Source organism: Oncorhynchus mykiss, chromosome 5, assembly GCF_057628025.1.
Source record: "Oncorhynchus mykiss isolate SJ-2025 chromosome 5, ASM5762802v1, whole genome shotgun sequence".
NCBI lineage: Eukaryota > Metazoa > Chordata > Actinopteri > Salmoniformes > Salmonidae > Oncorhynchus > Oncorhynchus mykiss.
In genome coordinates this window covers 41,524,675-41,548,716 of record NC_143026.1, presented here as the reverse complement: position 1 = coordinate 41,548,716, position 24,042 = coordinate 41,524,675, and the positions used below count along the sequence as shown (strand labels likewise).

Genomic DNA, 24,042 nt, shown 5'->3' with positions numbered 1-24,042 from the left:
CAACGTAAAGATTGCAATTACAGGAACATTACGTAACATCATCGTATCATCATCAGTTAATCCCCAAAAAGTAAATGTCCTTCACTGTCAGCTTCTCCCTTTAGCAGTAACATGTGTCCAAAAAAAATTCCTGCTATGGGGCAATTTATTTTCCATTCATCAATGTTTCTGTTTCTTTCCGGGGTGGGGTGGTTAGCCCCACGCCCAACCCCCAACATGGAGGACCATGGACTGCTTTGTCTGCCTCCTACCCTTCGACCTGGCCGGCTTGGTTGCACCTGCCGGGAGTATTAACCGCCTCTGGCTTAGCGCTCAGGGTCATTGGAGTACGCAAGCCTCTCCAACATGGCAAGGTGACAGTCCAGGAGAGGGGCAATTAGGTTTATCATATTAATTGAAGTGTGCTGGAGCTGAAATATAAAGGACCATTTAGTAGTTCAAAATTTTTAAGGGAATTCTGTTTCAATCCTAAACCTTCTTCAGCATTAGTTATGTTATTATAATACACTTAACAGCCTTGGACATGTACTTTGTCGTGACAGCAGCTCTGGACATAAAACTGTTCACATGTTCGACTTCCTCTCTGGTTGTGTTTATTTTGTATTTTATTTAACCTTTATCAAAATAGGCAAGGGCATAACGGAAAGGAGAAGGTGCATTTTTAGAAGCTCTTCCAACTCTGGACACGCCTGCACAACTTTCTGCAAATATGGCTAGTATTTGCATGCAACACAGCAGCATAAAAAGCCCACAGTTCCAGCAGAAGACAGCTCTTTCTGCAAGTACATTGCAGATGCATAGAATATATCTCGCCTCTGTCCATGTTGAGGGCCTTGAGGAGCACGTTGTGTCGGCAAACTGCTATCACAAGGCCCTCCTTCTACTTTGGCAGATTCATTTCCTGACGTCTCTTTGGCCGCTGTCCACTCTGACGTGACACACACTCCTTTGCCTGGTGTCTACAACATGAAAATCACAGTGATGTTCAGACATTAACTTAAAAGAAAAAAGTTCTAAACTGGGTGACATTAAGCTATGTTATAGAAACTGTGAGAATGGATAAATGATTGGTCTTTGTATGGACATGTTTGACGAGGGATCACATCATCAACTTTTCCTCAGAAGACACCATAATAGAAGCCCTTCTCAACACTAGATAGAGAGTCAGACTGCAAGATTACATCACAAATTAATACATCAATCCAAACCGCCAAGATGTGTTAAGTAGCCTAGAGTGGTGGGTTGCTGGCTCAACTCCCAGTCATCTGATCGTGTTGCTCCAACCTCTCTGTGTATGTGTCTGTGTGTGTCTCGGAGGGATTTGGAAAAAGCAAAATGACAAATCACTGTCCCACAAATTTTCTTCATGGAAAATGAATTTTTAGTTGACAATTAATCTTCTGAAATTTACACCAACTGGAATATATCATGTGGCGGATGAATCAGAATTACTTGGGTAACATAGATAACTAAGATGTCTTATCTGCATAATATGCTTATGTAATACACTTGTTTTTAGAATATATCCATTTGGACTCTGGTGTTGGCAGTTGCACTTCTTCCCTCAGCTGGGGCTCAGTTACTTGGGTGCCAGAGATGGTAGAGGTCAGGCTTGTCTTTCACATGTTCTTTTCGCTATGCAGAATATCAGAAAGGGAAGAGGACAGGATGGAACATTGTTTTCATATGTGAATGTGTCTTTACCTATTCTTAAACCATGTGAAGGGATGGAGTGATTCATGGGGAAACAATTATTTGTCTCCACAATGTCTGTGTGCAAGTCACTCCCTCCTTTTCTATTGGGGGGACGTGTATGGCAGTGTCTGGAACCATTGTATGTCCTCTCTGATGTTGCACTTATCCTGGGATAGTGTATGACCTAGAAGTTCACTCCCCTCAGTGAGCTTGTCCAGGAGTGGGGTCAAGAGGGGTTTACTTGAGATGGGAGTATCTAGAGTTGACAATTGATTTATGCCAATGGATGAGTTGGTGTTTTTCTTCTATGAAGTACCAGGAACGAGATTAGAACCTCGTTTTAGGGACCAAACTGAATGATAATTTATAGCGAATGCTATCTGGCTATGGGATACTCCTCTCTCAAGTAAAAGTCTTCCTTTGTGAACTGTTCCTAATATCTGTGGTTTGTCATGTCGAGAAGGGGGGTGGATCGATTTTATAAAAAATCTCAGTAGCCATTTTGTTGACAATCAACGGTTCATTAGAAATGGGTAATAGTTGAAAGTCAGTGCTATTGCAAAGCTCTTATTATTAAATATGTAGTTTAAGTATAACTCTGACTGGTGTGTGAAGCTTGTCTCTCTCCTCATTTGGTAATACAGAAATTAACCACCTCAATCACCACAAACATATACTTCATTACAAAAAGAACAGCATGCAATTTAAGAAGGTATAATTATTCCCTGAACAAAACATACAACACATAAGGTAGTAAAAACCTTGAGGCTTTCCCATCCAAACCAGGCAGGACAATGGAGGAGATCGCTTACACAAAACGTGTCTATTTCAATCCGTGTCGAAAGTCCACTCAAGGAATGCCTTCTGGAATGTGTCACCACATATCTTTCCACTCTAATAACATGTTAAACATACAGTGGTATAAGTAGGGGGCAATTTTTATATTAGGGACAAATATTAACAGCTAATTCATTAAAATCATCATATTATTAGAACAGTGGATACACACTTACCCTGCCAAAGTGCTTTGTTCTTCCATGAAGCATTCCCACAAAGGCTTGACGGGAGAATCCTGGGGCCAACCCCTTCATGTCTTTAAAGGACTTGAAGAGGTCCACTGTGAAGATGGTCTGGTGAGTCACGGTGGCTGGCCAGTAGCCACTCTTTACAAGTACGTCCAGCCCCACTGTCCAATGTCTCAGACACCCGGAGCAGTTCAGAGCAGGTAGGGACAGGTTGTACCAGCCTGAGTCAGGAGTAATTATTAGGAAGTAATTAATTACATGATTTAAAAACATGTAAATAGAAGTAAAGTCCTTAAAAACCACATATTTACTTTTTATTCCAATCAGGATGTCCTGCTTGCCACTTGTCACTGTCGGGGCGCAACCACACAGCTGTGGCACAGCCATGGACAAAAGTAACTAGAAACCAAAATGTGACGCCAAAGAGTCACAAATAAATTGTTTAATATATTGGAGTGTAAATACTGATACATTAAAAATTGTGGGGAACTTAAGAATGACTTAGTATAACTGTGTCTATTGGGTGAAGAGATTAGAATCCACTCTGACAGATCTGTCATAGAATTATGATATACTGTACAAGGCATTCAGAGTTATGGCTCACAAGATAATCTGTTGTTTATTGTCATGTAATTTCTCAGTTTAATGAAATGTTTTGCATTAGATGAATGAATAACATACATCATGCCTACATTTGATCATAAACATGGTCTGATATGTATGACAAATGCATTTTCTTTCACATATCAGTTTTACTGCTTGATTAATAATGTGTTTGAGGTCATATTGTTGTTGGGGCTTACCTATCAAACGGTAGAGGTAGTGTTTCCTCTGTTTCACACTGAGGTAAAGACTGAGGTAAAGACACTGAGGTAAAGACCCTCAATCTTCTGCTGGAGATTCCCCGTCTGCCCTGTCTGACTATCCTGAAGTGTGGCTGTCAAACATAGGGCAAGTTAAAAACATGACTCTACTGAGATCAATGCAATTATGAAGTTGGGAGACAGAGAAACATTCACTTTTCCACCTGTTGGATTCTGTCTTGAAATATACATATTCCTGTCATCATATTAGAACGTATTGATAACTTTACACTTATAAGAAATGTATATGTTACGGGTCAATGAAGGGTGAATAGGAACTTTGGGTATGCAAAGTACTGAGTGAGACAAGGGGAAGTGCCAAAAGTTGATATTCTGATCAAACATGTTATTGCTCAATATTTATAAGGAAGGAGGCAAAGGGTGGCGGTTTGGTTTCAGTTCCTGATAAGGCAGGCCAGTTGCTGAGGAACTAGGACAATGAGGATTGTGGAACTCAACTCCATATAAGGTCAGCAGTTGAAGAGAGAAGACACTGCTGGGAGGGGGGACATAGAGGCCCAACCCGAAAACCACCTGACTGCAGTCCTATCCCATTCACACACACACACTTCCACACCCACGAGGGTCTTGACAATACCAGTGAGAGGAACCTATTGTGGAGCGCTGGACGGGCGATCTGTAGGCTGGGTCACCCACAACACCACTCCCATCAACCGACCTGTGTCAGGGAATCACAGCGAGGCTATCCAGTTCTCCTCAGATTCCCGTGGTATTGGGATTCTCCTGGCTCCAGCGGCACAATCCTCTCATTAACTGGTCGACTGATGCCATCATGGGCTGGAGCCCGTTCTGCCCACGCCCATTGCCTGAAGTCAGCACAACCTGCCCTGGGACGCCTTCCTGGGGGCTCGGAAGTCGCCCCGGGCCACTCCGACATCCCCACGGACTACCAGGACCTCTGGGAAGTGTTCAACAAGGCCCGGGCCACTTCACTTTCGCCGCACCGACCTTATGACTGCGGCATTGACCTTCTCCCAAGCACGACTCTCCCGAGGACGACTGTACTCTCTGTCGGGACCAGAGACCAAGACGATGAAGAACTACATTGGGGACTACCTAGCTGCATTCATCCGTCCTTCTTCTTTAGCTGCTAGCACAGGGTTATTCTTTGTGGAGGAGGACAAGAACCTGCGCCCGTGCATCGACTACTGGGGTCTCAACGACATAACGGTGAAGACCCGCTACCTCCTACCCTCATCTCCTCGGGGATAGAGCCGCTCCAGAGGGCCACCGTGTTTTCCAAGCTGGATCTACGGAATGCCTTCCACCTGGTGAGGATACGGGAAGAGGACGAGTGGAAGACCGCCTTCAACACTGCCAGCGGACGGAGATTTGTCTTCCAACAAGACAATGATCCAAAACACAAAGCAAAATCTACAATGGAATGGTTCAAAATTAACTTAAGGGGGCTGAATAATTTTGCACGCCCAATTTTTCAGTTTTTGATTTGTTAAACAAGTTTGAAATATCCAATAAATGTTGTTCCACTTCATGATTGTGTCCCACTTGTTGTTAAATCTTCACAAAAAAATACAGTTTTATATTTTTATGTTTGAAGCCTGAAATGAGGCAAAAGGTCGCAAAGTTCAAGGGGGCCGAATACTTTCGCAAGGCACTGTATAATTAAAGATACACTGGTTCTTAATGCAACCGCTGTGTCACATTTTTTTTAAACGTTACGGAAAAAGCCTAACATTGCAATAATCTGAGACGGCGCTCAGACGTAACAATATTTCAACATAAATATTCCCTTACCTTTGATGATCTTTCATCAGAATGATGAAGTCCTAGTCAACAATAAATCGTTTTGTTTCATAATGTTCAGTTCTAGTGTCCAAGTAGCAGCATTTGCTATCACTTTCAGCTCACATGGCCAAAAAATGATTTCTGGTCCAGGATAACTTTGCATGAAAACTTCCAAAACTTCCAAAAGACATATTACAGGTCGAAGAAACTGGTCAAACTAAGTGCATAATCAATCTTCAGGATGTTATAATCATATATATCCAATAGCATTCCAACCAGATCATTCATTTTCATCTGGGGCTGATTGGAACAGCCGTAGCAATCAAAGACAAACGCGCCACAACAAAATGGCATACTTTCCTTCCCATTAGGTCAAAGTTCACAGCAAATGCTCCATTACACTTTCTACTGAATGAGGACATCTAGTGGAAGACGTAGGAAGTGTTTCCAGATCCATAACTTGTTGGGAAGGGAAGGGGCGATGACGTCAAAGTTGCCCCAACTTTCAGGATTTCAAAACTTGTTTGGAAGATTGCCTGCCCTGTGAGTTCTGTTATACTCACAGACATAATTCAAACGGTTTTGGAAACTTCAGAGTGTTTTCTATCCAATATTAATAATAATATGCATATATGAGCAATTTAGGACAGATTTTGATGCAGTTCACTATGGGCACGCAATTCATCCAAAGTGGAAATACTGTCCCCAATCTCTAACTGGTTTTAAATGGAATAAGTTAGGAACCAACAAGATTCTTCCTAGAGCTGACCCGCAGGCCAAACTGAGCAATCGGGGGAGAAGGACCTTGGTCAGTGAGGTAACCCAAGAACCCCATGGTCACTCTGACTGATCTCCAGAGTTCCTCTGTGGAGATGGGAGAACCTTCCAGAAGGACACCATCAATGCAGCACTCTACCAATCAGGCCTTTATGGTAGAGTGGCCAGACGGAAGCCACTCCTCAGTAAAGGCACATGACTGCCCACTTGTAATTTGCCAAAAGGCACCTAAATGACTCTGAGAACATGAGAAACAAGATTCTCAGGTCTGATGACACCAAGATTGAACTCTTTGGCCAGAATGTCAAGCGTCATGTCTGGAGGAAACATGGCACCATCCCTACGGTGAAGCATGGTGGCAGCATCATGCTGTGGGGTTGTTTTTCAGCGGCAGGGACTGGGAGACTAGTCAGGATTGAGGGAAAGATGAACGGCGCAAAGTACAGAGAGATCCTTGATGAAAACCTGCTCCAAAGCGCTCAGAACCTCAGACTGGGGCAAAGGTTCACCTTCCAACAGGACAACAACCCTAAGTACTCAGCCAAGACAACGCAGGTGTGGCTAAAGGACAAGTCTCCGAATGTTCTTGAGTGGCCCAGCCAGAGTCCGGACTTGAACCCGATCAAACATCTCTGGAGAGACCTGAAAATAACTATGCAGCAACGCTCCCCATCCAAGCTCACAGAGCTTGTCAAAGGTGATTCAACAAAGTAGAGTAAAGGGTCTGAATTCTTATGTAAATGTGATATTTTAGTGTTTTATTTTCATACATTTGCAACAATTTCTAAAAAACAGTTTTTGCTTTATCATTATGGGGTATTGTGTGTCGGTTGATGAGAGGGGAATTTAAAAAAAAATCTATTTGAGAATAAGGCTGTAACGTAACAAAATGTGGAAAAAGTCAAGGGGTCTGAATACTTTCCCGGCCGGATTCCCGGCCAATGCAAAAGATTTATGGGGGCAGCAGGTGGTCTAGTGGTTAGAGTGTTGGGCCAGTAACCGAAAGGTTTCTGGATTGAATCACTGAGCTGACAAGGTAAAAATCTTTTGTTCTGAACAAGGCAGTTAAAACACTGCTCCCCAGTAGGCCTTCATTGCAAATAAGAATTTCTTCCTAACTGAATCGCCAGGTTAAAAACAAACAATTTTTATATATTAACAGAGTGGGCTATTTAAAAAACAGCTTTTCATTTGAAGCCACATCCCATGTTCACGTCACCTGTGTTTTACACCACAAAGTTACATCACGGTGCTAAAGTGTCTTTCTGGCCTGTTTACTTTAAGCATGTCATGTGGTTAAGCGGCCCTTTCACAGAAGTGTAGTGCAGTCTTGTATTTAGTATCTTTAGGAATAAAAAAACTGGTTCTCTAATTGTTTAAACGTTATATTGATTACAACAAATTTATCACAATTTCTCATTCTTTCTTTCATCACCAACACGTCATGTTGAAATTGACCAAAATGTATGTTTACATGATCTTTTACAACCTCTAATAAACCGTTCTCCTTAAAACGCATATACTGTACGGTGAGAGCAAGAGTGCATAAACAGCTGTAAAGAATACAGCAATCTCTCCTCTTCAAGTATATGGATAAAGTAAAACAAGGAGGCTGGTCTTTGAAATGTGAAAGTGAAACCACTGTGGCTATTGGCTGTGTCAGGTCAAGATCAGCTTCAGAGAAAAGTACATAAAAAGCTGTGCAGTGTCTCAAAGTTCACTGTGTTTTTAGTCCTTCTTATTTTCACCTTCTCAGAGCGCTGACTGAACACAGAGAAGAGGGAAGGCAGAGGAAAAGGTTAGTTCAAATCTTGTTCACTGTGTAGACTATTCTACATAGTACAACTCATTTTTTAGGCTTTCATTTATGTTGAAAACTAACTGGATGAAATGGAATTGTTTTCAATGGGCTATTTATGTGTAGGGTGATATATGCATGAGTGGGACACTTTCTGGTAGATGATTATGTACACAATCAAAATCAGTCTACCCCTACTCAAGTGATGTTAATTTCATTAATTAAGGTCTTATCTCAAATCAAATGTTATTAGTCACATGCACAGAATACAACAGGTAGATCTTACAGGGAAATGCTTACTTACGAGACCCTAACTAACAATGCAGTTTCAAAAAAGGGGCATTTGGGCATTTTTATGATGAAACAAGTTGATCATGTATTATGTACAACCACTAAAACAACATCAGACCCATACTTTTGCTAAAGCGTGGCTTTAAGTTGTAGTGGGACACTTAATTAAGTTGATGAAGTGGGACACTATTTTCTCATAAGAAATACATTGGTGTCCCACTTCACCTGGCACTTGTAACTTTGTTGACGGTTGTATATAACACACTCTGTTTTTACCATTTTGTGTCAATGACCTTGTACTAAACCATCTCCATACTATTGGGAAATGTATTTGGGGACATTCCAAGGTCTGGGTGAAAACCTAACTTAAGGAGTCTGCACAGCTTTTACTTGACCCTGAAACACCTCTATTATTTCCCAAATGCCCCTTTCATAAATTCAGCCTCCTTTCTTTCCTCAGTTTCTTACACTGAACAAAAATATGAACACAACATGTAAAGTGTTGGTCCCACGTTTCATTAGCTGAAATACAATATTCCAGAAATTTTCCACATGCACAAAAAGCTTATTTCTCTCAAATGTTGTCAACAAATTTGTTTACATCCCTGTTAGTGAGCATTTCTACTTTGCCGAGATAATCCATCCACCAGATAAGTGTGGCGTATCAAGAACCTGATTAAACAGCATGATCATTACACAGGTGCACCTTTTGCTGGGGACATTAAAAGGTCACTCTAAAATGTGCAGTTTTGTCACACAACACAATGCCACAGATGTGTCAAGTTTTGAGGGAGTGTGTAACTGGCATGCTGACTGCAGGAATGTCCACCAGAGCTGTTGCCAGAGAATTTTATGTTAATTTCTGTACCATAAACCGCCTCCAACATTGCAGTACATCCAACCGGTCTCACAACCGCAGACCACATGTATGGAGCCGTGTGGGCAAGCGGTTTGCTGATGTCAACATTGTGACCAGAGTGCCCAATGGTGGCGGTGGGGTTATGGTATTGGCAGGCATAAACTACGGACGACAAGCGCACTCAATGGTAATTTGAATGCAGAGAGATACCGTGACAAGATCCTGAGGCCCATTGTTGCGCCATTCATCCATTGCCATCCCCTCATGTTTCAGTATGATAATGCATGGCCCCATGTCACAAGAATCTGTACACAATTCCTGGAAGCTGAAAATGTCCCAGTTCTTCCATGGCCTGCATACTCTGTATTCCTAGTCATGTGAAATCCATAGATTAGGGCCTGGTGAATTGATTTCAATTTCCTGATATCCTGAACTGTACTTTTTGAAATTGTGGCATGTTGCATTTATATTTTTGCTCAGTGTACATGTCAGTGAGTAGGCTACAGTTGCATGTGGATAGTCAGATTAATATAGTAGTTCGGTTGAAACGTTTACATGCATATTGCAAGAAGAACGATTTACATGGACACATCTGAAATCAGGCAAACTGATGGCACTCAGATAACAGTCGAAATTACCAATCAAGATAAACGTTCTATCACCGAAAACATATTATTTTTGGGAAGCATATTTGATTCTGAGTTCGGACATATAAAGTTTGCATGTGAAAACTACTTCAGTTGTGCTAGCGCATGCTCAGATTAAACACACCCACGTGCTCAGATGAAACACACCACCGGAACAGTGCATAACGTGTTTACATTGGTGGTGCGCAAGTGAGCAAACTGTACACGTCCGCAATTAATAATAACACATCCGCAACCGCCTGACTATATGTGATAAAGTGACAATCTGAGGCTCGACCCTAACCCACTAATATAGAAAATGCCCGTAGGCTATAGTATGAGATGGCAGAACGATTTTATGCCAGATTTAGATGTTTCTCTCTATAATTTCCGACATTTTGGTAGACTATTTGTTAGTTAACTTGTCTATAATTAGATACATGCAGCTTCTCTTTTGTCAATATGTGTTAACCTAGAAGACTATATAAACCCTTGCTCACCAGAATAATGTCACAAATCGATGGAATGAATGCTTCAATCTAGCCTATCGGTAAAGTTCTCTGTTATTGCTGATACTTACGCTGATCAAAGACGTTTAGGGACCGGGATAAAATGCAATCTATAAAAGGTATCAGTTTGACCGGTCTTATGGAAATATAAACGACTCAACATGGTTCTGATAATATTTCAGTTCGACTTGGAGGCTAATTTAATGTGGTTGAAATACTACCAGTTTGTATGATGCTGATAAAGATAGCACCTCTACAGGCAACCTGGTCTCATAGACTAGACTAATATAGCCAATGTATATCCGGGACACTGATAATTGTGTGATATGTTATGTTTGGTCTGGTCACATAAGACAAATGGTTTTACTTAAGGTTAAAACAAAAGTTGTCATGCAACCCAATGATTGCAAGTTCGAATTTCATCCTGAACAACTTGAGCATTTTAGCTAATATGCAACTTTTCAACGAGCCTACTTACTACTTTTTAGCTACTTTGCAACTACTTAGCATGTTAGCTAACTCTTCCCCTAACCCTTTTAACTAACCCTTCACCTAACTCTAACCCTGATAAGTTTTTCAAATTCTTAATATATTGTAGCCTATATTTTTAAAATTTGTAACATGTACATTTGGAAAGTATCCAGACCCCTTGACCTTTTCCACATTTTGTTAAGTTACAGACTTATTCTAAAATGTATTAAATCATTTTTTTCTTCATCAATCTACACACACACACACAATGACAAAGTGAAAACAAATTTCTAAAAACCTGTTTTTGCTTTGTTATTATGGGGTATTGTGTGTAACCCGCTCGCCTATAAATAATTTGTACAAGAATGATACATTTATGGATTTTTTTTAGGTAGCCTATTGTTTTGTCCTTATCCAACCCGCCCGCCACGCACCCGTCTTCATCCACACAATATTTAATGACCTTAAACTCATCTACGGGTTATGAGCCAACCCGCATCACTAGTTTACATGCCCTAAAAATTCTAAAGATCACTCAGAAAACCAGGTGTTTTAAGCTTACTTGATTTTGACCTTACCCTGATTAAGATAAACAGAGTAAGGTGTTTAGGCCGACATGACTATTGCATAATCTGGCTACTGCAATAATCAATTTAGCCTAATATCGAATTATTACGGTGCAAATACATTTCCCCATTGTAATGCCCGGGGTGTAGTGGAGGAAGGAGTCAGACGCAGGAGACAGAGAGTTCAGAGTAGCGCTACTTCTTTATTCACCAACCAGGTGAAAACAGACGCCACCCAAAACAAATGCCCCAAAACACAGGGGAACTAAACAGTCCCAAAAACAACTCACGTACACGAACAACCGTGACTTATCGGCATGTACAATGAGTACACATAAAACAATCCCGCACACCCAGCAGGCGGGCCGGCTGGCTAATAAAGCCCAACTAATAAACCTAATTAACAACAGGTGTACCTAATAAACAGACAAGGAGGGGGAGGAAAAGATCAGTGGCAGCTAGTAGGCCGGACCAGTCCTTCCTTTCTTTCACTCCCCTTTTTATTTCCCTTTAATTCCTTCCACTCATCCTATGCGGTTTATGTGCTTGGCCTATTTAGCAGTTAGACTAGATTTTGAGATATTATGAACAACTACAACAACATATTCCAATGTACTTTAGAATATCTAATGAAGGAATTTACATTTTAAATGATTAAAGGTTTATTTTGTGCATAGTTGAAAAAGGTACCTGTTCCACTACTCAAACTCCATTCACGGGAAGTGGGACAGTAATATAAATCAAATTTTCATAAAATATAAAAGCTGTTTACATGACTGGTTATTATGTTTCAAATCATTATTCATTTTAACACCAAAAGATAGTTGGTTCAATGATAATAATTGACAGAATGACAAACTTATCATTCTAGCGCAAGGTATCATAGTATGGCAGGTTTTTTTGTTTTCAACGGGTCACCTGATCTAAGAAACCTGACCACACAAGCTAAAGTGATGTAACGCTGACACCAGAAATGTTTTATGCACAGGACACAAGCAGAAACAACCCAATAACATGTGTTGTTATTGGTTTGCAAAGTTACTATAGTACAGCACCCTCAAACACAAATGTCCCACTACATCTGATGTCCCACTAATGCCGACTTCACGACAAGTTATCAAGTAGGCCAATACACATACTTCTAATTTTTTTTCAAATGTTAACAACTATTAACAATATTAAATGTCATGCTATTAGATATACTGTATATCTTCATTACACATCATAGTTATCTAAAAACAGCATTTTCAAGAAAACATTTATTGCTACTTTTTGTTTGACATGTTTATGCCCCAAAAGTGATGCTTGCGGAGACTGCGGGGAGCTACACAAGTTTGATAGTTCATGTTTCCTATAAGAGAATTGTTGTACTTTTCAAAATAATCCCGTCGATAACCACTGTAAATTATGAATAAATAAATACAACTTGTATTAATAGGAATTAATAAACAATGAATAAGTAGAAATAGCAATAGGTCTGCATGGTGTAAGGCTGTTTTTTCCCAACAGATTCTGAATAATGGGGGCCTCTGTGTCTATAAGGAACCAAACCCCTTACACTTGGCACTACGAACTTCTCGGAGACGTAAGTATCTGAGTCACTGTAAAATCATGATAGTTAAAAACGTAATGTAATGTAGTGACACTTCTGTTGCGAACGGGGAACTTTCTTACAGACAACAAAATCAATAGAATTTAAATATGGCAAGGTAATTGATTACGGCAGTAATGTAATTTTGCTGAGTGTTAGGTGCTCTGTGAAATACCTGATCATGATATTTATAAACATAGATTATTGTCTCTTCCCAATGCTGGCATGCCACAAAGGAAGGTAAACATTATGAAGAGCTGAACTAATAATGGCAGTGTTGTTAGAGTTGAATTCTGTTGTTGTTGTTAAAATGAATAAAGTCCGCCCATTGTGTATGATAATGCCATTTTGCTGAGTATAGACTACCTTTAAGTATTGTGGACTACCTGAAAGTGGCTGTTGGCAGTAAAAGCCAGAGCGCTTATCAATATTGTCCCTGTGTCAAAATGAAAACCAGTGTAATATCAGACCTGGACATTTTATTTTGAGATCAAATCTCAAAAATTGATGAGCATTAAGTTGGATCACTGAAGATGAATCTTTACACATTTATGAATTTAAAATGTATATCTGGTAATGATTTTCTCTTTTCCAGGGAGGTGGCAGTGGCAGTGGAACGTTGCATGGCAGGGGTAGTAGTGTAAAAGAAAACCTCAACTCTAGGGGGATCCATTGCTACCTAAAGTTAAGATATGACAATCACGGTTGGAACTCCTTCTCATATGAGTTCAACAGTCACAAGCAGGACGGAAGTCAAACATTCACTATTATAGAAACCAGTGGCCGTTCACTCATTCAGCTGTTGTGCGACACAGAGTCTAATAGTCCAACATGTCCAAACTATGGTAAGTCAATTCTTACAAATCTGCTGAGCTACATTATCATATTCAAAATGTTCCTTTTGGAAATAAACCATATACCCTCAATTCATCGTTGATCAGCAACTAGCATTTGCAACTGAGCCAATTAATGTAAAGACTATTCCTAACAGTACACAAATAATATAGTATTGGTTCAGCAAATAGCAGTATTGGCTCAGGGCTGCTATATTTCTTATTGATCGGTATTTTTGTTTGAACAACATTGGCTGTTGGCTACTACGTCTCAAATGCCACCTTATATGTCCACATGGTCTCTGGCCAAACGCTGTGCATTACAAAGGAAATATGGTGTCATTTGTATTCATCCATCAGGGAAGCAAGAGGAAGACCGTATTCGTCAGCAGCAGGAGGAGATGGAGCGGCGAAGACAGGAGGAGCAACGAAGACAACAGCAGGAGGAGAGGAGGCGCCAGGAGCAACTGGAGAGGGAGATGGCGATCCAGCAAGAAATCGAAAGGGAGAGCGAACTTTCGGGTAAGAAGGTGTCAAAGGGACGAGAAAAGCTGAGACAGAAGCTGAGACTAAAAGGACAACAGCGCCATCACCAGCGTACACAGGTACTACACCAGATGATAGAAGATGACGCTGCAGCAATCAGAAGGGATGAGGTAAGAGATATTTCAAAAAGGGTTGTAGAATAGGTTTTATTTCGCATGAATGATTTTGTGTTTCACATAAATGTTGTGTTAACTTATTGATAAACATATTATATATTTCTGAAAATACAGTTTTTTTCATATTTACATACAGTTGCCAATTTACATGGAAACACCACTAATAGAAAAAGTGTTTATAGTATGACACATACATCTTTTAGTGCATCTGTACTAAAATATTAATTTTCTTTGCACTTTTTTTTGTGTTGGGACCATTTCATTCTAGCCAGGGGACTTGAAAAATAAGTTTGAAGATCTTCTGAAGAAATACGAGATCACTGAAGACAAAGGCATGCAGGAGGACAAACTTGAAAACCGAATGAAAAATCTTCAGAATGAACTAACCCTTAAATACTTTGGAGAACCTCAACTGTCAATCTGGTGTCAGTTGACCATAGATCGTGCTATCAGCCAAGGAGAGCAATCGCTCACTGAGCAGTTTAGCATCCTCAAGGCTGTGACAGAGCTAACGTTGACCAACGACTCGGACACAGACAGTAAAGAGGACCAACTACCTGAATGGGACCAGAAGTATGACTTTCTCATCCGTCTTCTTGAACAGCTGTACAGCACAAATCCCACAGTGGCTCAACAACTTGTTCTGAGCATTCTTGATGTGTTCACAGAGGTGTCAGAGAAAAACAAGGGGCTCCTTAGTCAAATTCTCTTCAACATGATCTGGACACCTTCAGAAATTCTGCTCTTTTTGCGAGGTGTTTCAGGCATAAACCAAGAGTTAGCAACCTCAATCCTTCATACTGTGAGGACAAACAAGCTGGATCTTCTCTCTACTCTCTCTGCCCTGAAAGATAAAGACCCTGTCAACTCTCTACAATGGTATGCTGATGCAGAAGGGGACAAGGATGCCGACACCATTGTGAATGAAATGCAAAATGAAAAGTACCCAGAGAAAATATTGTCCATAATGAAGGAAATTCTAGGATATATGACAGAGGAACTTCCAAAACATGCGAAGGAGGACTTGGATCAGGTAAAGATAGAGGAAGCAAAGCAGATGATCAAGTCACTGGATTTTACTAACCCTGACCTTGCTGTTCTCAAGGAGGTCCTAATAAGGATGTCTATTGCTGTGCAAGACTGCTCAACCATTTACACTCAAAACGGTAAGAACATAGAAGGCTACTTTCCTAGCATCACTCCGCTGGAATCACTGCTCACTGCTGAGAAAATAGAAGGCTACTTTCCCCGACTCACTCAGTTGGCATCACTGCTCATGCTCCTTCTACCAAAGTTAACAGGGAAAAAAGGTATCCTTCTGGAAATCGGCACAGGTGAAGGAAAATCTTGCATCTTGGCTATGTTTGCCACCATCCAGGCCATCCGTGGCACTAAGGTTGACGTTGTGACCAGTTCTCCAGTCCTTGCTCGTCGAGACCAAGAGGAGTGGAAGAAGCTGTATGACATGTTTGGTGTCACATCCTCTGTTGTGCCACCACCACAGATACAGGGAAGCTCCCCTGAAAGCAGGGATAGTATGCTACAGGAGGCTTACAGGAAACAATTAGTTTACGGAACCGTTGGCAGCTTTGCAGCAGACGCATTGAGGCAGGAATTCGAGAAGGACACCACACGTGGGGAGAGGAGGTTTGACATGGTGATTGTGGATGAAGTGGACTACATGACCTTGGACAATGGAGTTCAGGTGACGTTTCTATCCCACGAGGCAAGTGGCCTGAGGCACCTTGGACAAGTCCTTGCTAGCATATGGGCCATGGTATCTATGTGTCAGCCAATTGAGATGGAAGATACTGGAGAGATTGAGTGGGCAACTGGAATCCAGCATTTTCACAAGGCTGCAAAGTTAGCTGTTATCGGTCCAGCGACATCTAAAGAATTCTCTGAATTTCACATTTTGGAAGCCGGAGTGGAGTTGGGTATCTATTCAGATGAAGATTTTGACATGTTCATGCATGCTCTAGAGAACACAGAGAAAGACGATACAACGGAGAACAGGATAACTGTTGATACATTCATGGCCAAAGTTGGAATTACTCAACAGTGTGATCTGCTCACCATAATGGAGAAAGCACTGGAGAATAATGTGGCCATTGACTGTTACTCTGTGACAAACAATAAAGCCGTGCTGGTTGAGGAGAAAAAGTTGCACAACAACCCTGATATCCTGGAAATCAAAATGCTTCTCCTCGAGAATGGACGAGCCAGCGAGATCATACCTGAAGACAAACTCATTAAGGCAACAGTCTCTGAGCTGAAGTCTAAAATCAAATATTCTGGCAGCTCTCAGTCAAACTCAGAGTTTCTTGTGATCCCCTCTTTCCTTGAGAAGTACCTTGAGAATCAGTTACCAGTCTTTGTGGAAAACGCCCTGAAAGCCATCATGATGACACAAGGCAGAGAGTACATGATTGATCAGACGTTGGAAGCTGTTGGAGACAAGCATCTCTACCATGCTATCATCCCAGTGGACTTCCAGGCCAGTGGAGTGTTGGAGAAGAACAAACGCTGGGGGGACGGCCTGCAGCAGTTTCTGGAGATGAAACACCAGCTGGCAACCACTCCTTTGTCCAATGTGACTAATTACCTTTCAAACTTCCATTACTTTCAAAAGTACCTGAAAGGGAATGGGATATTTGGTGTGTCTGGGACATTAGGGGGTGATGCCGACAAAGATTTCCTTGCAAGGCACTACGAAACAGACAGCTACATAATACCAGCTCATCGCCATAAGAAGGTTGTTGAGCTTCCAGCAATTCAGGTCACTGGGCAAGCCCAGTGGATGGAGATCCTCTGTAATACAGCAATGAGGGTGGCAGAAAGTGGTCAGGTTGTCTTGGTCGTATGTGAAGATGTCAAGACCGCAAGCGAGCTTCTGAAGAAAATAGAGGGCGAGAATCCACATCCCCCCATCACATTATACACAATCAGTGAGAAACACAACATTGAGAGAACCAAATTCAGAGGGGGACATGTAATCATAGCCACAAACCTAGGAGGTCGTGGAACTGATATCAAGGTTGATCAGGATGTCAACATACGTGGTGGCCTCTTCGTCCTCCTGACACATTACCCTGGCAGTCGCAGAGTGGAGAAACAGGTGTTTGGAAGAACTGGTCGGAAGGGAAACCCGGGCATGGTCCAGATGATCCTCTGTGGGGATAACCTTGCCCCAGCATACCAGGGCCAGCCTGTGGAGATCATGAGACAATTGAGAGAGGAGTACGAAGTCCAACGCATCAAAGATATGGAGACAGATGAGCTTCTCGAAATAAAAATGAAAGAGGACCTGTTTGGCACGTTTTGTGAATTTCTTGACAAGTTTCATGGCAACTTCACAAAACAGGAGAGTAATGACCTGTCAGGAATGGGGCCGAATGATGTCCCTGAGTGTTTTAAAGAAAAAGGCCCTAAGTTTGATTACCAGCCTGCACTCAATGCTTTGAAAGAAACATGGGCGTTGTGGCTTACCCTTCACGAGGAGCACATCCGTCAGCACGAAGATATCAGTGTTCTTAAAGCAGACCTTCTTGAGCATATCACAAATAGGGGCAACATGCTGCTGAATGGAAAAAGTCAAAACTTCTATGACCACATTAAGCAGGCTACCGGCAGAACAGACTTGCACCTCCGCAACAAAAGTAAGTGTGACTATGAAGCAAAGTCCTACTGGAAAGATGTTGAAGAATGTGACCCTTTTTACAGTGCCGTGGCAATGTACAACCAAGCTTTCATCACCATCAACATGGGCAAAGATGGCTACAAAACAGAGGCATGGAAATTACTGGAAAGGGCAAAGACATCTGTGGATGTTTACTTGTCAGAAACCACAAATACCATGGTTTCTTTTCAGATTGCCACAAAAGGGAACTTTGAACCACATCATGAAGGAGAATGCAACTTTCTAAAGCAAATAGATTCCAGGATGAGCATTCACAAAGCTTGGATACTTAACATTGACCTTGCAGTAAATAAACTTAAAGAGCTTGAGGGTGAAGGCACAGCCATAACAGAGGTATCCTCAGTGTACAGCCTCTCCGAAAATCAAGACTACATCACAGGAAATGAACTCACGGCCTTGTATGACAATGGCCTGAGCATTGTGTTTGAGGTGAAAAAGAAGCCAGAGTTCAGCTTTGATGCTTTGATCTGTTTCTTCATCGGTATGTGTCAGGTCATCCTCGGAATTCTGGTTTGTGCCCTGTCGTTTGGCTCTGCAACCCAGATTGGCTTAGGTATCATCTCTGAAGGAGTCTCTGACATGATTGAAGGGATATCTGGCATGATATCGGGCACGTTCGATTGGGCACAATGGGCCATCTCCAAAAGCATCAGCATTGGGATGTCTCTGCTCACCGCAGGGTTCAGCGCCATTAACAAAGTTGCCATCACAGCATATAAAGTTCTCAATGGTACTTTGAAACTCTCATCTGTTGCAAAGGATATCATTGGCACAGGAAAACATGTTTTCAAGTCCGCACAGAAAGCAGCAAAGTATGCAATTAAGACTGCAACGAAGAAACTGGCATCCCCTACAAACATGAAGATGGCTCTAAAACACGCAACCAAGTACGCACTTCAGGAGGTAGGGAAGCAGGGTGTAATCAAAGGAATTAACTATGCCATTGATGCTGGAATTGGGGCCATCTTTAAAACAATTTTAGAAAAAGCTTTCAAAGACATGGTCAATTCAACAGTCAAAAAGAATGCAGAACTAGATCTTAGTCTCACTGAATACATTAGCTCTGCAGTACCTAAAGGAGCTTTGCAGAACCGCAGCAACTATAAGATTGACTCAAAGCTTGAACAACAAACAAAAGATTTAGTTCAAGTTATGACAAAAGAACTTATTCCTGGCCTCATGACTGATGCCACCACATCCCAAGTCAGTGATGTTATCAGCAGACTCTCTGAGGTGTGCAATAATGCAACTGACCTTGTGGCAAAAAGTGGAACACATTTTATTGCAAAAGGAGTCAAAATAAGTGTAGAAATAGCTAAACACACCACAATCTTGGTCCAAATGATTCGGTCTATTCCTACAGAACATGTTATCAATGACATATTTGTCCTCGAATTAAAAAAAGAAATTGAAGAGCAGCAAAGATATGTGGAGCAGTATGACCAAGATGGCAGACATGATTTACCAGATGTGATTCGCTTAAAGGATGAGCTCCTAAGCTCCATTTCGGAAAGTGTCTCCGAAGCGTTCATAGATGCTTGTGCTGGTCATATGTCCTCTTTTGTGACGGGAACATTCAAGAAGAAGCTCAATGGAGTTACTGGAAAGGTTGTTGACAATGTACTTGGCAGACACAAAACTGAGGCCTTTTTCCAGGACCGGCAGCATAAACATGATATGAAGTCAGCCAGTCAGAAGGCTGGGAAAGCTCTGTCAGAGACTGAAACAAAAGAACTTCTGGACTATGCAGAGAAGATTGGTGATGTTAATCGACCAGCCTCGGCCCTGGACATGTATGTCCTCACAAACAGTGACCTGCTCCATGGTAAAGGCATCCAGTTGAAAGTGGTGGATCAAGATGGGAAAACGCTCTCAGAGGAGTCCTACCCGGGAACGAACAGCTCAGCCGGCCAAATCACTCTACGACTGACCAAAGAGCCTGAGAAAACACACAGGTATTTGTCCTAAACTGTTTGGTAGACCTTCATCAACAATACTGCAAATCTCCCAAAATTAGGATCTCTCCATTAGAACTACATTAATGAGAACCAATGGTGCTCTTTATTTCTGCTCTTTCAGTGAGAAAGGAATCCTCTCTAAAGCAAAAGACAGAATCCAAGGAGTGGAAAGTCCATACAGTGGTCACTTTGACATCATCCAAGATGGCAAAGTAATCCCTGTGCGCTCAGAGAACAAGAACTGCCTGTACCATGCCCTAGCACAGGCAACATCTAACAGGTCTGAGGATGAGATCACGAGTCAAGCTGTGAATCTACGAAACAATGTTAAAGACCAGGTACTGTACGCCTACTCATGTCTATGTATAGTTTCAATAATTCTTAAACTAAGTAACTTTCTGAAATATGTCATTTTCATCAAATCCAACGAAAGAACACTAGGAAATTAAGATGGTTGGTAGATACCAACTGTATGAATAAAATAAATGAATATAACATATTGCATCTTTAACCTTGGTTGTGGAGTAATTGGAGTTATTGATACCTGTTATGTCTTCCCATAGATTAAAGGGAGCCTTCAGGCTTATAGTGAAATGGTTAAAACCCAGAAGGCCTATGATGCACTCGAGAAAAATCATGGAAAATATGCTATAGTTGGAGGGGCCAGGAATAGAAAACGGACGAATGATGGGGAATATGAACATGATATCAGGCCCATGAAGAATTGTCCTTATAGTTCCTCAGGGATAAATGAGTATGACATAGCCTTTACGTACCACCTTGGATTAGTTGGTCCTAACAAAAGGTATTTAAGCATAATCATTTTTTAAATTTATATATGGGCATTGTTCAAATCTACCAATGTTATTATAATGACCCTGCATTGTTTTTACACTTGAATATATTATTAAGACCAGAAATGTATATAATAATTCATAAAGCATTGACATACAAATAGTGTAAATAGATGTGTTTACTTGAATTGTACTTCCATAGTACAACCCTTCCTCTTCTATTCCCTCATCAGCGTCAAAACCACCAAACTTTTCTCTGACGACATGGGGGAAAGAGGCATTGTGGAGGCAGACCATATCCCACCAAAGAATTCCCTGAAGCTGGCCAGAGACCAAAAATCTCAGATGAAAAATCTTCAACAGAAGAATCCGAAGCTTTATGATATGATAAACAGCATTGAATCAGATCCAAATGGAGGGAACCTGCTCACAATGCGGGTTCTCAAACAGCATCACAGGAATGCTCTAACCACTGGAAGGAGTAAGACATCTGTCATCTGCAGGTGAATTATCTATTAATATAGGTGCAATCCATCCCTTCCCTTTCTCCCTGTGATACACAACCGAGGCTGAAATAAAAACACAGAAACAAACTTTGATATCATTTAAGCAAGGTTTCTGCCTGGTCCTCTTCTTCTTAGACCTTTCAGCCCTTTAATTTAGCTACAATGTGAAAAGTTCCATTCTTGTGGTGTTTAAGGAATTGAATAATTACTATCTATGCTGCTTCCCTATTTGTAATGTTCTCAATCTCCTAATAACACTGTGCATGGCCTTCCAACTCATAGGAAGCTTCTGGCGGATACACTTGCAAGCGGAGATGTGGAGAAATCACTGAAGTTATCTTTCATCATGGCTCATCCTATTGCTTCCAAACAGCTCAGAGACAAAGCAGGTGATTATTGTCATTTATACAATGGGTGGGTCTAATCCTGAATGCTTATTGATTAAAACCACATTCCAGTCGGTGTCTATTCCACAAGTTACCACCGGCTAAATCTATGATGTTAAAATGCCTATTTACTCTGTTCCATCTGACTGCGCAATCCACTGTCTCATCAGCCCATCCAGGCCATTTCTAAACTTGATCTCCACTATAAAAGCATCTAGACATTATCTCTCATTTCTTTTAGACTAACATTTAGTTTTCAACAGCGAAGATTTGTATGAGCCTTGTTGTCTGTCTCTCCCACATTTGCAACGTTGTTTCAATATTCAAATCTCCAGCTGTCCCATGGTAATGAACGTGTCGGGAGTTGGGACGAGACAGACAGGCAGGCAGTGTTTCTCAGCCAGTCGAAATAATGAATCAGCATCTTTTTTTATGGATGTATACAATGAAATGTCAAAAGTCAAACGAGACGAAGTGCAGCTAGTTTGCAGTCATTCCAGCTTCAGTTTGAAGTGATTGTGTTAGCTGTGTTGTTGGCTAGCTCCTCTGAACAACAGTGTCCTGACGAGTGAGCACATATTCTATGCCAGGCGAAATCGTGCCTCATTATCTCATTGTTATGGATGTGCCCAAATACATTTCATTAGAAAACAGCTTAAACAAATACAAATGCAGCTACTTTGCTGTTATTCTGGCTGCACTTTTTGAAGTGACTGTAACTTAGCATTAGTTGGTTAGCTAGAAAAGCAAGGGATAAGAAGGTTGCCAGCCAGTATTGCAATGGAACATTTAGAACGTTTTGCCGTTCTTAACAACCCCCGTGCCAATGTATCCTCCAAACACCGGCTTCCCGGGTATTATCCCTTAAGTCTGTCCTTCTTATATAGGAAATTCTTCATTAGATTGTTCTGATTTTCACAGAAAGTTTTAATATTAATTTGTTTATGTTTTTTATTCTAGGAAAGCCCAATACACTTACCCTGGGATCCATTGATTTATCTCCTGAAGGAACGGTGTTCTACTACAAAGCTGGCTTCAATCAGATGCTGAATCACCATTGTAAAGAGGGGATCATCGACCAGAATCAGCAGGCGAGGCTGAAGTCCTGGGTGTCCGATAAGAAGTACATGGACCCGGACACCCCAGAGTACAACGACATCCTTGCAGCCATCCAGTAACACAACCTCCACTGGAGACATGTTAGGAAAGGGATAAAATCATACTTTTATATTCAGCATATGAATTACATGAATTCAGTATAATCATAATGTGAATAATTTCTTGTTGAACCTTAGGTGAATGACAATTTGACCTTTCTACTGCTGCATAATTACTATACTTTTTTGTTTGTGCTTCCACAAGGTAGCCTATGGCTTTTCAAAATAGATACAGTAACTTATGTGCAAGTTGCATGAGATATAAGCTTGCTAAAAGAACAGTAGGTTCTTTACAGTAAACTGTAAATTGACTTTTAATTTTGTTTCATTCAGTACTGTATACTATACTGGGTGGCAAAGTTAATTTCTCAATGTCATAATATTTACTGATGTCATAATATTTCACGTTTTTAGTTTCTTAGTATTGAATTATATAGCCTACTTTCCATTTTAGTGTAATGATCATGGTAACCTTTTAAAATCAAATCAGATTGTATTTGTCACATGCGCAGAATACAATAGGTGTAGACCTTACAGTGAAATGCTTACTCATAAGCCCTTAACCAACAATGCAGTTTTAAGAAAAAAAGAAATATAACAAATAATTAAGGAGCAACAATAAAATAACAGTAGTGAGCCTATGTATTTTATGCTCATCATCAGTGGTTTCACAGTCAAATCATGGTCTCATTGGCAGTGTTTATCATGTATCGGATTTCTTTACTATTGGATTATGGATGATTTTATATTTACTCAATCCAAGGTGGTGTTTTAATCCATTTGAATAAATGTTTGCATTCTCAAAAATATTATCTGTATTTGAGACTATTGATAATAAACTGATTTAATTTGCAAGACTACTAGCAATGTGCACCTACGAGTGGATCAATTATGTCTTTCAAATCAAATCTTATTTGTCACATACACATGTTTAGCAGATGTTTTTGTGGGTGTAGCTAAATGCTTGTTAGCTTAAGAGCTAGAAGCAGAGCTGCCCTTTCTGACTGTGCCATCTCTCTCTAACTAATTAATTGTGCACATGTTATGTTTTCAGTCTGTGAGTGTATGATTACATTTTTGTCATTTTAATTGTTTTTATCTAACCTTTTTTTAACTAGGCAAGTCAGTTAAGAACACATTCTTATTTACAATGACGGCCTACCAAAAGGTGTCCTGCGGGGGCTGGGATTAAAATTAAAATAAATGAA

General features: G+C 40.8%; 1 protein-coding gene and 1 long non-coding RNA gene across 3 annotated transcripts; one reads left to right on the top strand and one right to left on the bottom strand.

Annotated features, from left to right (window-relative positions):
- Positions 1 to 570: 570 nt before the first annotated feature.
- On the bottom strand, positions 571 to 5,693 carry LOC118964605 (uncharacterized). 2 transcript variants are annotated; one of them, XR_016496431.1, is made up of 6 exons: positions 5,360 to 5,693; positions 3,524 to 3,657; positions 3,032 to 3,119; positions 2,709 to 2,941; positions 2,457 to 2,589; positions 571 to 959 (listed from the first exon to the last, which is right to left on the bottom strand). It is a non-coding gene; the product is annotated as an uncharacterized LOC118964605 (long non-coding RNA). The 2 variants fall into 2 exon arrangements; XR_016496430.1 differs by having other exon boundaries at positions 2,508 to 2,589.
- A 2,103-nt stretch (positions 5,694 to 7,796) lies between these two features.
- LOC110523838 (uncharacterized) lies at positions 7,797 to 23,697 on the top strand. The gene is made up of 10 exons (XM_021602895.3): positions 7,797 to 7,925; positions 12,757 to 12,832; positions 13,434 to 13,683; positions 14,032 to 14,327; positions 14,602 to 19,988; positions 20,113 to 20,329; positions 20,555 to 20,796; positions 21,019 to 21,288; positions 21,574 to 21,680; positions 22,638 to 23,697. Exons 2-10 carry the CDS (start codon positions 12,767 to 12,769, stop codon positions 22,853 to 22,855), a joined length of 7,053 nt encoding a protein of 2,350 aa, XP_021458570.3. The 5' UTR covers positions 7,797 to 7,925; positions 12,757 to 12,766; the 3' UTR covers positions 22,856 to 23,697.
- The last annotated feature ends 345 nt before the right edge of the window (positions 23,698 to 24,042 follow it).